This window comes from Saccostrea cucullata, unplaced genomic scaffold, assembly GCF_032062105.1.
Source record: "Saccostrea cucullata isolate Sc308-1 unplaced genomic scaffold, CSIRO_AGI_Scuc_v1 ctg31, whole genome shotgun sequence".
In the NCBI taxonomy this organism is placed as follows: Eukaryota; Metazoa; Mollusca; class Bivalvia; order Ostreida; family Ostreidae; genus Saccostrea; species Saccostrea cuccullata.
Window position 1 is genome coordinate 1,344,455 of NW_026918875.1, and position 13,276 is coordinate 1,357,730.

General features: G+C 32.2%; 1 protein-coding gene across 1 annotated transcript; it reads right to left on the reverse strand.

Moving 5' to 3' along the window:
- Positions 1-628: 628 nt before the first annotated feature.
- Positions 629-10,542, reverse strand: LOC134274111 (WD repeat domain phosphoinositide-interacting protein 2-like). Its single transcript, XM_062756368.1, has 11 exons — positions 10,346-10,542; positions 10,148-10,230; positions 9,618-9,784; positions 6,577-6,771; positions 6,299-6,391; positions 5,824-5,894; positions 5,570-5,677; positions 5,225-5,392; positions 4,416-4,523; positions 4,171-4,301; positions 629-2,425 (listed from the first exon to the last, which is right to left on the reverse strand). The coding sequence occupies exons 1-11, from the start codon at positions 10,414-10,416 to the stop codon at positions 2,301-2,303; spliced, it is 1,320 nt and encodes a 439-aa protein (XP_062612352.1). The 5' UTR covers positions 10,417-10,542; the 3' UTR covers positions 629-2,300.
- Between the last annotated feature and the right edge of the window lie 2,734 nt (positions 10,543-13,276).

Genomic DNA, 13,276 nt, shown 5'->3' on the forward strand with positions numbered 1-13,276 from the left:
AGATATCAAGAATTTGACTTTTTGATACACGTTTTAGAAAAAAATTTTGTTTTATATCAGGAATTTGCAATTTTGATATCAGAAAATGATTTTCTGATATAATAAATCTATTTTTGACATCAAGATATATTTTTGATATCACAAATTCAAATTATTGATATCAGTACAGTGGACCTTCAGATATCCAGATGCTTCAGTATCCGGACAATTTTTCATTGGGATGCAATACTTTAATGTTATTTTGTCTTGTTTAACTGGTGATTCAGGTATCCGGACGCTTCACATATCCGGACAAATTGAATAGGAACCAAAGTGTCCGGATAAATGAGGCTCCACTGTATATACATATTTGATATCAGAAAATACCCCAAAATACTGTATTAAATCAGCACCTTATAATATCACTTGAGGGTCTTTTATAATACTTTCCAACTGACTTACACTCAGATAATCAACCCGAATTAGACCATACCATATATACCTTTAATCTGTACAAAATGTTATTAAATCTTAAGACTTTATATAGATACATATATTAAATCAAATTGCACTTAATAAACAACAATATTTCCTTTCCATGGCTTGACCTTTTGTTTTAATTCATATTTAGAAAATAAAAAACAAAACAAACATCTGCTCTCTCTTTAATGATGGAGTGGATATGATAATGAAATAAAAATCAGCTCCAAGAAAAGAAATCAAAATACCAATGGAGAAGTATGTTAATACATATTTCCACCAATGGACATAGTTCAACAATGTCTAATTTATTCCTTTGGATCTCCACAATTCAATTCTGAGATGAATTCATCATAGACAACATTAACAAATAACATATGACCTTATAATGTATGCCTATTTAAAAAAAAAAACAAAGAAAAATTCCTATCCAATCTTTCATTATCACACATTCTTAGCAATATTTCCATTCACACAATCAATGAAATAAATATTTCAATTACTTTTATATTTATGTAACTAAAAAAGAGGTTGGATTTACATACTTTACATTGTACAGAAAACAAAGTTGGAAGACAGAAAATTAATCACAAAGGATGCCCAAGAAGTAAATTCCTCTCTCTTGTTTAGCACAATTAAAATTGTAAATGCACAGGGAAAGAAGAAATTTAGTACACATAAACTTCAAAAATCTTTTACACATCATGTGCATAAACATGCATATTTGAAAACTTTTCTTTGTGTAAGCATAAAAAAATTTCCAAATCTTTACAAGAAAGATCACATCAGGCTACAAAACAACAATGTTACATCATACATGTTTTACATGTATACATCTACAGTGATTAGGATGGAAAATGTTTTTTATAACTTTTTTTAAGTATATGTTTAGTGATTCTTCCTTTCAGATTTCTAATCTGTTTCTCTGCCTGCCACTGCGTTTTCACTTGGTGTTGAGGTCCCCAAAACAACGTGAAAATACAGTGGTAAGGTGAGAACCAGACTATTTCATTTTCTTATAAATGTAACTATTCAGTAGACTTAAAAGGAATTATTTCAAGTTCTACTGATTATGTATGACTATATTAACAGGAATTCTAATGCAGTTTTTCATGTCCTTTATCCCCTTTGTACCACATGCTTACATGGAGTGGATTTAAATGAAAAGGTATTACCCAACCCCTAGGTATATTATATGATGACCAGAACCCTTAGAATTTTTGTCTAGTTTTTAGCTTTTAAATTAGAGAAGTATGATCATTGGTTTAACTGGCATAAAAATACATTAATAAATGTATTTTAGGTATTTTTTTCTGTTATTTGACAATAATGCATTTAGTAAACATTATTATTAGTAATGCATTATAAAACAAGAAATTTATATTTGACAGACTGCTTTAGGCTTGATCTATTCTTAATTTCATCAACATTCATATCTTTTTGAACAAAAAAAAAAAAAAACTGTAGTGCTTTGTAGTCTTTCAAATAAATATCTTCATATAAATTTACTTACAACATACATAGATTATTTCTAATTATTATGTTGTTTATATTCATTACAAATTTCAAATCACTGCATTTGGTACAAAAATGCACCCTCAACCATATTTTTACCATCCAAATTTACTGCACTTTGTTGGACATTGCACAACTGTAAATAACCAAGAGTGACAATAGAACCCCCCTCCCCCACACAAATATAAATACTTGTGTATTGTAGCTTTGTTCTTAGCCCTAGTGTCACACTGACACAGCAAACTTGTTTACAAGATGGAAAACATGTACTTCCATTACATTTCAATCCGTATTTTTGCTGTATTGAATGATTTACAGGTCTGTCTTTAATCACTCTTATGCGTCATTGGCGGAAACTCGTTATCATCATCTAGTCGTAGATGTCCCAGGCCTGGCCCCTCCCTCTCCTGCCCCGAGGTTCCATGCTCCAGTTCTTGGTATGGTTGCGATTCTGAAAAAGATGTCAAAATATCAGTCTTGCATCATAAGGAATTTAGAAACCCCTGATAGTACTGACATTGCATCAAACGATCTATATTATTTGTCTAGGTATCTAGTCAAAAAAAAGCTTTTTCACAAGTGTATTTTAATAAAGTTAAAACTCATCAGGATTAAACACAAGACCAATTTTCCATCTGCCTGTCTTTTCATCTTTCAGTCATAATTGTTTGTATATCTCATACTTCTGTTCTTTCACATTTATCTATCTGTCTCATATATGAACTTCTAGTGCAACTATTTCTTCTTAGTCCAATGACAGCGATCTAATTAATCTACTGAATTAGCCCATCTCTCCCATTAATTCCCAACTTAAGACACTGTCCAAAACATACTGTCTCTGAATTAGTCTGAATCACATCAAGTTAGAAGGCTAGTTACATATACATATATATATAAATATTAATCAAAATTAGATGTTAATCTAGTAGCTGCATTTACTAGTATCTGTAGAAAGATAATTGCAATATCTGTAAAATGTGTTAGTGTCATGTTTCTATTTGTACAACATTAATAAACAATACACTTCAAAAATCAGACAAAATCCATCAAATGTGAAAAAAAGTGATTGGCGTTACGTAGAAAGCAAACATGCTAAACAAAAATCATTCAAGATCACTAAAAATAGAAAAACTTAATATAACTATGACAAATGATGTGTGAAATGTACATAATTCTTTCCTTAACGGGACTAATCTATCATTTCTTCGGTCTCATGATGTGAAAACTACTACAGAAAAAATTCTATTTAAAACTTTTTCAAATTTTGTCAGGTTGTAGATGAAGCTTGTTGGTTTAATTCAGTGTTTTTTGATAATTTTGGTGATAGCAATTATTTGTGAAATATTACATAATTACTATTCTATAGGAGAAAAAAGTCAAATGCAGTTCAGAATACCACAGAAAAAAAGGCATGCAAAATTTTCACTTAATATACATGTACTTGTTTTTGAAAAAAAGGACCTGTTGCATTGGAAGACTATTTCCAAAGATGTGAAAAAAATATAAGCAAAGAGCACCGATATATAAAATATTTGTTAATTAATAGTACTTTATGTTTAAAAAAGTCATAAATATAAATTTGTACCTGGGTCACACCAAAGGTAAATTTCACTAATTAGAAAGTTAAAGTACAGTTTAATATGATATGAATTCTTCCACCTGTGATGTTACCAATTGCTGATATTAAAAAAGGTATAGCATGGTTTTTATGTATCATAACGTCTGACATTTCAATGATGTTTAAAACTGTAAATTTTGAATCTAAGCAAAAATATTTACCTATAAAATTTTCTCTGTAATGAAGTAGGTTTTAAAGAAAATTTATGAATATAAACGTGTTGAAGTATTTAAATTTCAATAAGAAATGGGAAAGAATTTGTGTAAGAAATGTCACACATATAATACATATACCTGCCTCTTTATGCAGGAAGGTTCCGATGGCTAATCTTGTCTACAAGATGCAAGGTGTGAACTCTTTGCACTCTCTTTAGCGGACATTAAAACTGGCAAAAAAATCATTACCTGGGCCACATAATATCTCATCAATTTCACTAGAAGGGCTTGGTGGCTCTACACTGACATCCTGTGGCCCCCCTGGCTTCTTCAACACCGCTGCATAGCTCCCAATCACATGACCTGGGGCCACACAGACGGGGGAAGGTGGCGCCCCCTGCTTGTTGGACTCCCAAGCCTTACCTGCTGGTACTACTGAAGACTCAGGCTTCTTGACAGATGAAGCATAACTGGTTCCGGTTGAGGGATGGGTTAAAGGTCGGTCAGGTGAGGAGACATCTGGCACAGGACTATCTCCTGCTCTGCCATCAAGCCTGTAATGTAATGTAAAGAATGGTTAGAAGAGAAGTATGACATAAATTCACTGAATTAAAGGAAATGTAAAGAGAGACAACTCTTACACAGAACTTTTGGTACGTGTAGTTTACCTGTGTTGTCGTAGAAGCATGCACTCTCCACCTTCATTAGGATCCAGATTATAAATGTATAGATAACCATCTTGGGATACAACCAGCTGTCTTGGGACCTTCTGAATCCTATAAGGTTTCATGTTAAAGTCCAGTACATGTAATAACACACAATTATATCTAACCATGTATGATGCCATCTTTCTGTGACTTAAAAATATCTGGCATAAGAGTAAATTTGCTGCTAAATCAATTTGGCTTTCGTGTCTTATTAATGTTTGAGTATACATATGAAAACATCAGAAGAATGAAACAGGATTATCTTCAATAAAGAAGCATTAACATCAAGTATTCTCCCTTAAACATGAACCTGTGTCTTGCAGACAAAATAAGAATGAAGTTATGCAACATCTCAGACTGGCAAGTCTATACATGCATATGCATTCTTAGATGAAAAAAGTAATAAAGGAATTTGAAAATAGGATTTGATGAAGAAAATTTGTCAGAACGTATACTTTTAATATATATATGTTCAGTCATTATGTGCTGCTTTTTATTGCCTCACTGTCACAATATATGTAGCAATAATTTTGAAACAAAGTACACTTAGTCTGGAATAAAATTGGATGTATGTTTGTAAAACATGTAGAAGAGAAATGTTAATTTAGATGCAGAAAAAAAGGCTCCTGATAATAATGGTAATTATCATGATTATGGCAAAAAATCAAAAGGCAATAGTTTGAGAAATGCAAATCTATTGTTCAACACAAGATCATGTATAATACCTTAATTAAAATTATGGAAAAGAATGCATTCTGTAATGGTCTTACGTGGCCAGAGCACAAACATTGTGCAGTCCTGAGTTGGGTAAGCGGGCTGTGGCAAAAGCTCTGCCCTGGTTGAACATTTCGGTCATCTGACTAGGTAAGTAGGTCGCAGAGGACTTCAGGGCCTGACCGAAATAGCCCATCCAGCCCTGGGGTTCCTGCTCAGTGGGCCTGTAAAGAAAAAAAAGGCCTATTTTAAAAAGGATCTTTGACCTGTAGCTGTGTTCCTGTACAATAACGGTTTTTGGTGTTTAGATTCATATTCTATAACTGGGTACATTCTGACTGATGTAGATAAGAAAAAATTAAAGAATAAAATTTAATACTGAAATCCAATGTTTATTATACCTGTCTTTGGGGGCCTCCAATTTAAATATGTGTACAGTCTCTGTGTTGCTGGATGCCGACAGAAATAGGGAATCTGCACTAAAGGCCATGGAATATATGCTCACACACCTATGTGTACAAAGAAATCAGAAAATTACATTACACTGAGCAAGTGAAAATTCTTTTACACTGTATTTATATTGAACATGGTGCATTTTTGCTTTGAAAAAATATCTAAATAATTAAATTGACATATCTTTTACAGCAAGACTTACCTCTTTACCCCCCTTCTGAACTCAAACAGCTTCTGTCCATCAGGAATTGAGAACACCCTTATAACTGTACCCTAAAATCAGTTTTAAATAAACCTTTTACAATGTTCAATATAAATACCATAAAATCGCATGTATTTGCTGAACTTTTTTCATCAGTAAATTGTTCAAAATTAAGGATACACTCAATACATAGGAACAAAATGCAACCCCCTATTTTCAGGTCACTTTCTCAGTGCCTAGTACCATATTCCCATCCCAACTGATATGATTACTCTTTGTAACTAATTATGTCTAAGAATTTTACTATTAGGTAAGCCTTTTGAGACAATTATAAAGAGTATTAACAAAGTACATTACACTGAAAACACAATTAATATACAAACATGCAAATCAATATATAATGACTAACATGTATAGGTAAATAGTGTAAGAAAAATAAATCAATTTACTGTGCTTCATCCTATCAGTCAGTTACCTTTTCAGAAGCAGTAGCTAATTTTGTTCCTTGAGCATTGAAAGCGAGTGAGGCGAGGGGATTATCATGGGCAGGTATCATGGTTACTGCCCTCTGAAATCAAATCATACGAAACATTAACTGAAATAGTGTGTATTTTATCATAATTCCATTGTCATTCATCTACAGACAGTATAGAAACATGCAATAAATCAATAATTTATTTTTTCTACAATTGCACCATCTCTCCTATTTACTAAATAATTAAAAAAAATTATTTATGAAAATTTAAAACTTACCAAATTGATTGTGTCGAATATTTGCACCTCCCCAATCTGGTTACTTCCTGGATAGGCCAGGAAACAGTTGTCATTGTTAATGGACAGAGCACACAATCCGTGAGGGTTAGGGGGCGTGTCACGGATTGTGTGCAGGACCTTCATGTCCCGTATATTGTGGATGTATAAACTCTCTTCTAAACATACTATCAGCCTCTGTAGAAAGAGAAAAAGAATATTAAGTGAGGACAATTGTTATGGAGAAACTACCACATAAATAAATAGATTCTATGGACTGATTTTTTTTTCCAGTAAATCTATATACACTGTTTTTTAGTGTTTCCAAATGACAAATAATTGTGTTTTCCCAAATGCCATTTATACAGTTGTACATAGCTGCTGATCTTCAGAATCTAAGGATATATTTATATGTTTCAAATTTAGGTTTACCTAATTTCATACATGAAATGATGATTGTAGAATTTATCTTTTAAACACATTTGGCATCTAATTCATTAGTGAGTGTGCTGAATGTTATTTCCTTCTTTTCATTATAAAAAAAAAATGACCTAATGTTCAATGACCTTTTATTTACCAGGAAAACCAGGTAGGCTGGTCTCCAGCATTAGGTTTCATTTATGTGTAAAGATTAAAAAGGCAATAGTCATAACACATCAGTTTATGAACATTTATTCATATCATTGTGACTGAATAAGACTTAAGTAACAATAATACAAAGGATGTTGACTTTTCCATCAATATGATACAGGGATACTGCAACTTTCAAGCTATGAATATTCATGAAGTCAGAATCAAAGATCAATAAAGTCTAATATTGCAAAAGAATTAATCACAAACATCTTCATTTTATCAGCATCTAACCCTTCTGTGTCAGGCAAGGTGTACATATGGACAGAACAGTGCACTATAAAAAGTTAATTGCCTATCAGTTGTGTGACCTCTCTTATTGTGTTGTACTGCAAAAGAGGGGAGGGGGTCCTGATTTAAACAAACTTTGAATGATACAAATGCTTCTTAAATAAGTAGAACTAATGGTTAGGATGATTTTTAGAGATTTTTTGTCTTATTTTTGTCTATGTATATTCCTATTTTAAATTTGATTGTCCATGGTAACCCCACCCTCCATGGGTCATATTTTGAATGAACCCAAATCTACATGTACATGCATTATCGCAAACCATGGCCAAAATGTACGAACCTCTTTCATTCTGGCCATGGTTGCATGTGACGAAAATATTTCGTAGCTCATTAAAATATTGACTGAGTTAAGCATAATCAGATAATGAATTTTGAAATTTGATGCAACCTTTCAATACCCAATCGCAGTGTACAAAATACTGCTGATGTAAATTGTTGTTTCAACTGCAATGGAAACAAAACTTGTCATTGACTGAATATGACGTCACAATAGAGAATCGTAAATATTCAAGATTACAACACTTTTTAGGGCTCTCAATTCTCTATAATTCTCTGTAATTTATGGGCCCATTCCCAATTCATAAAAGCTACCTTTTTTCCCAATTGAATGTGTTAATTTTCAAAAAAGTCTTTTCTCCCCAAAATTAAAGAAAATATAGCTGGATATGTAAGGCCATACTAAAAATATTCCTAGATTCTCATCCCCGCCCGCCCCGATTTTTTACCCCCGCCTCGATTTTTTTAAATTTCTGTTTTTCTTCATCTTAATTCTGATCGGGATCGGTTTTCATCTACCATTCGTTTTAAATCCCGCGAAAGTCGACATGATTTTGACAGCTGAAAAGATGGTAATTGCTGTAATACATGCGTATATATTTTAAACAAGGGTCATCAGTTGAAAAAGATTGGTGATGATGTGAAGTAAGAGATAATTGAACCTTTACTATGACTTTTATTCGGGTATTGTAGATAAAATTACACCGATTGACCAGGTCAATAAAAAATCTGCAAAATAGAAAAAATAAAAAATATAAAATAAAAGCCGCCCGCCCCAATTTTTAAAAAAATTTTCCTATATATATCTAGCAATTTATTTATTATGGCCTAATAATCAAATGCGTTTTTCACATTCTTCTGTATTTAAAAAACAATAGTTTAGTTAATAGCAAAGATCCGAAACCCAGTATATCATGTTTATAATGAATAATGGTTATTTCAAAATTTCCCAAAATGTTGATATTTTCCCCAATTTTGATGGACCTGGACCCATTCTCAAAAAGTGGTGTGATAGCCCTGCTTTTTGTGATCAAGCAGCCGTGGGTAGGAGAGAGCTATATGTGGACTCCAAACCATGACTTGAGACAATGATATGCCTGAGAATGTTTCCAAATAATAATTATTACATGTAATTACAGGGCTTGCTGTTCTTGAAAATATTTTTTTAAGTATATACCACAATACCTTCAGCCAGGGATATTATGTGCTAAGTTTGATAAAAATAGACCAAGTGGTTCTGAAGAAGATATCATTGTAAATATGGTAAAATTAAAAAAAATCATGACAATGACAACAATAAAAAAACAAAGACAGAACAAGGACACATTTTAAACAGAAAAGCTCACTTGAACCTTCTGCTCAGGGTAAGCTTAATACTTTAGATTCCTTATTTTTCGCGAGTACTTAATATCGGCCTTTTTAATGTCAAATCGTGTGAATAATTATTTGCAAATGTACAGTTGGTAAAGAGATTTTACACTGATTTCAGCATCATAAAAATAAAAGCGAGTATTTTTAAATCGCGAGTGTTGCTTCTCATGAACATTACTCGATTACAAATTCCACGTTTATATTTATGAATTTACAGTAGTGATAACATGATGGTAATCAGCATAATAAAAAGTCTAGAGTTAATGACCCTGCTATGCGCAAAGCCATTTCAGTTGTTTCAAATCTAAGATCACTATGTAAACATCTCAACACTTTCAAATTTAGTTTATGGAATGTTATGGAATGAATGGAATGTTATTAATTGCAAACATATAATTATAATAAGAATGCCTTAGGACCTAACTTTAAGATAAGTTTTTCGTTGACAACTAAATGCATAAAATTTATATTCTTACCTGTCTGTTCAGACGCACAGCTAAAATAGAATTGGAGTAACTGTAGTTACAAATTTCAGTCCCCTTCTTGAAATGACAGACTTTTAACTTTCTTGGAGAAGATAAACTAACTATTGCAACTAAACTACTGGAGAAAAGTCTTTCCACTATACAGATGTCTTCACTTTCTGAAATGGGAAAAGAAGTAACGATGTCATGTTCAAACATATTATGAGAAAGATATCTTAGAAATATAAAATGATTATAAAGATTTAGAAGGTTATGTCGAACGTTTACTTCAAGAACAGTTAAAACGTAGTTTTGGGCAATGGTCAGCTGACCTATTTTCAATGTGGTCATCAAGTTTGTTTACAATCATTTGCCCTACGTATATCTATATCTTACAAATATGTTCAGAAAATATGCATGTCATTTATTTTCTTATAAGCATATTTATTTTCGACTATTTTTCACACATTTAAAGCAAAAATAAGAGACATTACAGTTTTTCATAATTCTTTTGTTCTGAAGACCATCGCCTCAGATCTTACCATTGTCGTAAATTTGTTCTAACTTGTCGACCGAACTCAAAGAAAATAATTTGTATCCGGTCCTTGTTCCAACTGCTAGCGACCTGAGGGAAAAAATAGAAATGTCAAATTAGATGACACACTTCTAATTTAATCAGCTGATATTTTTATACGTGACAGACGATGTAAACTATAGGAGATTATTGTCCATTTGCTTACGTGCAATCTTGATTGAAATTCACAAACAGGAGGTCAGACTGTTCGTCCCCGGTTTTAGTTGCGAGGTTCATGAGGCCAGAGAAACTATTGGCCACACCAGAGTAAAGATAATCCGTCCTGAAAGTGTAAAAAAGTATAATTTCTTATTCAGGAAAATGACGTTTATGTCGCCATTTGTTTTGTATTTACAATTTACAACGACGATTTTCATTGGATAATGCTAAACGAAGAGTTTTTGATGAGTTTAGAGGAGTTCCGAGTATATTACGCGCGAAATTTTCTATCATTCAATAAGCAATTTTTAAATGTGATTGATCAGGCCAGGGTAATAAATATATTATTTAATTTGACAAAACCAGTATCTAACATCTAATTTTAAATAGATTGATGCGAATAATAAATTCTCCCCAAGAATTTCTTCATAGAAGTAGGTGGATTTGGATTTTGTACAGTACTATTGCATGGGAAGATCTCACAAAATGAGGGTAACAAGTTTCTGTTTATGGTGTAAAGACAAATGACTAAATGCACAAAGTGTTTTAAAATTACTATATTAATTTCTATATTTTCTTAAGAATCTTTTCCCATTATATCAACAACTTATTTGAGACTACTGTACAAGACTGGACTTAGTACATACTTAATATATCAGCATTGTAGATTAAGAACTTAGTCATTACAGGAACAACGTTTCATCATAAACCAAGACACAAAATATACGCAGAAAAAAGTATGATGTTTTAAAACTACAACATAGAGAAAAGGAGAGCATTCACAATGGAGCTGAAAAATCGATTTCAAGTGCTAGAAGGTGCCGAAAAGACATCCGGGAAATTATAATAAAAGGTTGCAACGACACAGCAGACAGCATACTTAGAGTAAAAGAAAAGGGACAAAAACCCTAGTTAAAGCCATATATGGCGTAACTGATATATATATATATATATATATATATATATATATATATATATATATATATATATATATATATATATATATATATATATTTTTGAAAAATACAAAATTAAGTAAAGAAATAAACTTAATACATTTAAATTAAAGCTTTTCATACAATTCGGAACACGGAGAACACCTCGTTTCATCTAATAATACGATTTCATCTTCTCTGTAATGTGTTATTTAAATCTTTTGTATTTTCTTCCGAGTCGGAGAAAATTCCGAGAATCCAAATTAAATTGTGATATCTTTATAACGCAATTGACTTAGATTTTGTAATTTACGGAAAAGTTCTATCTTTATATAAAGTAATGATACAAATAATAAGTTCTTATAATTTTAGTCTAATAATTTTCATTGTACATACGCCATATATGGCTATAAGCAGAAATTCCTGGAAGGTGGTAGAAGAGAGGAACCAGCTAAAACTCCAACTTGCCAACAGCAGATCAGAAAAATTAAAAAGAAGCTAAAGAAATAAATATTCAATTATAGACAGAAAGGTAAAACACAGTACATGTATGAGGAATGACAGGAGAAAGCCAACATAAGACATGATTACAGATGCAGAAAGAGCAGCAAGTAATGGGCACATGAAAACAGTATATGAAATAACTATAGAGTGCTAAGTAATGAGAAGAAAGGCAACAGCATGACAACGGCAATATAAAGGATAAAGAGGGCAAGATCCTGAGCAGTCAAGATGAAAGAAAAGGTGGAAAGAGCACTAACTTTTAAGAAATATTAAACCGCCCACAACCCGAACATCCACTAGAAGTTGAAAGCGGCGAAGAAGTATTAGATGAGGTGGATACAAGTCCCATATGGAAAGAGGAAATTGTCAAGGTTATACAGAAACTAAAGAATGGAAAAGTTTGAGCAGTAGATTGGATAACAGCTAATATGTTATAAGCAGACACAGAGACAACAGAAGATACTTGAAAAAAAAACAAACTTGTCAACAATCTGGAAACAAGAAACCTTACCATCGGTTTGGAATAAAGGCCTGGTAATGAAAATTCCAAAGAAAGGTGATAGATCGATATGTGATAATTAAAGAGATATAACACTTTTGTCTGTGTCAAGCAAAGTATTCTACAGAATAGTAATACAATGAGTCCAAGAGGAAGTGGATAAACAGCTGCGTGAGGAACAAACATTCTACAGAATAGTAATACAAAGAGTCCAAGAGGAAGTGGATAAACAGCTGCGTGAGGAACAAGCTGGCTTCAGAAGAGGGAGGTGTACAACAGAACAACTATTTATACACCGTAACATCATAGAGCAATGTACTGAATAGAACTCAACATTGCTGGTAAATTGTGTTGACTTTGAAAAGGCATTTGATTCCATTCACAGAGAGAGCCTTTGGTCTATCATGAAGTTTTATGGCATCCCAGAAAAACTGGTCAGAATGGTGAAACTCCTGAATGAATCATTCCAATGTGCAGTCCTAGAAGGTTGAGAAGAAACGGACTAGTTTCGAATAACACAGGAGTGAAGGTTAGTTAGGTTACTGTTGGTTATAAATTATATACGTAATGAAAAGACAGAACCAACAGGAATTTTGTCTGAAACCGCTAATGATTTACAACATGTATATTGCTATAAACATGGAAACTCCATGTTAATGTTAAGAAAACAAAAATTGTCAGTTTTCAAAGAACCATCACCCAAACATACATTTAAATGCAACAACGTTTTAGAAATTGTAAAAGATTTCAATTACGTAGGTATTTTATTCTCAAGATCAGGGTCATTTTCAAAGACCAAGAAACATATATGTAATCAAGCACAAAAAGCAATGTACGGCATTATAAGAAAAAATCGTTATATAATCCATCATTGGACTGTCAGCTAGATCTGTTTGATAAAGTTGTTGTTCCTGTAATGTTATATGGATGCGAAATATGGGGATTTGAAAATATTCACATTATTGAACGTCTACATTTAAGATTTTTGAAATTTTGATAT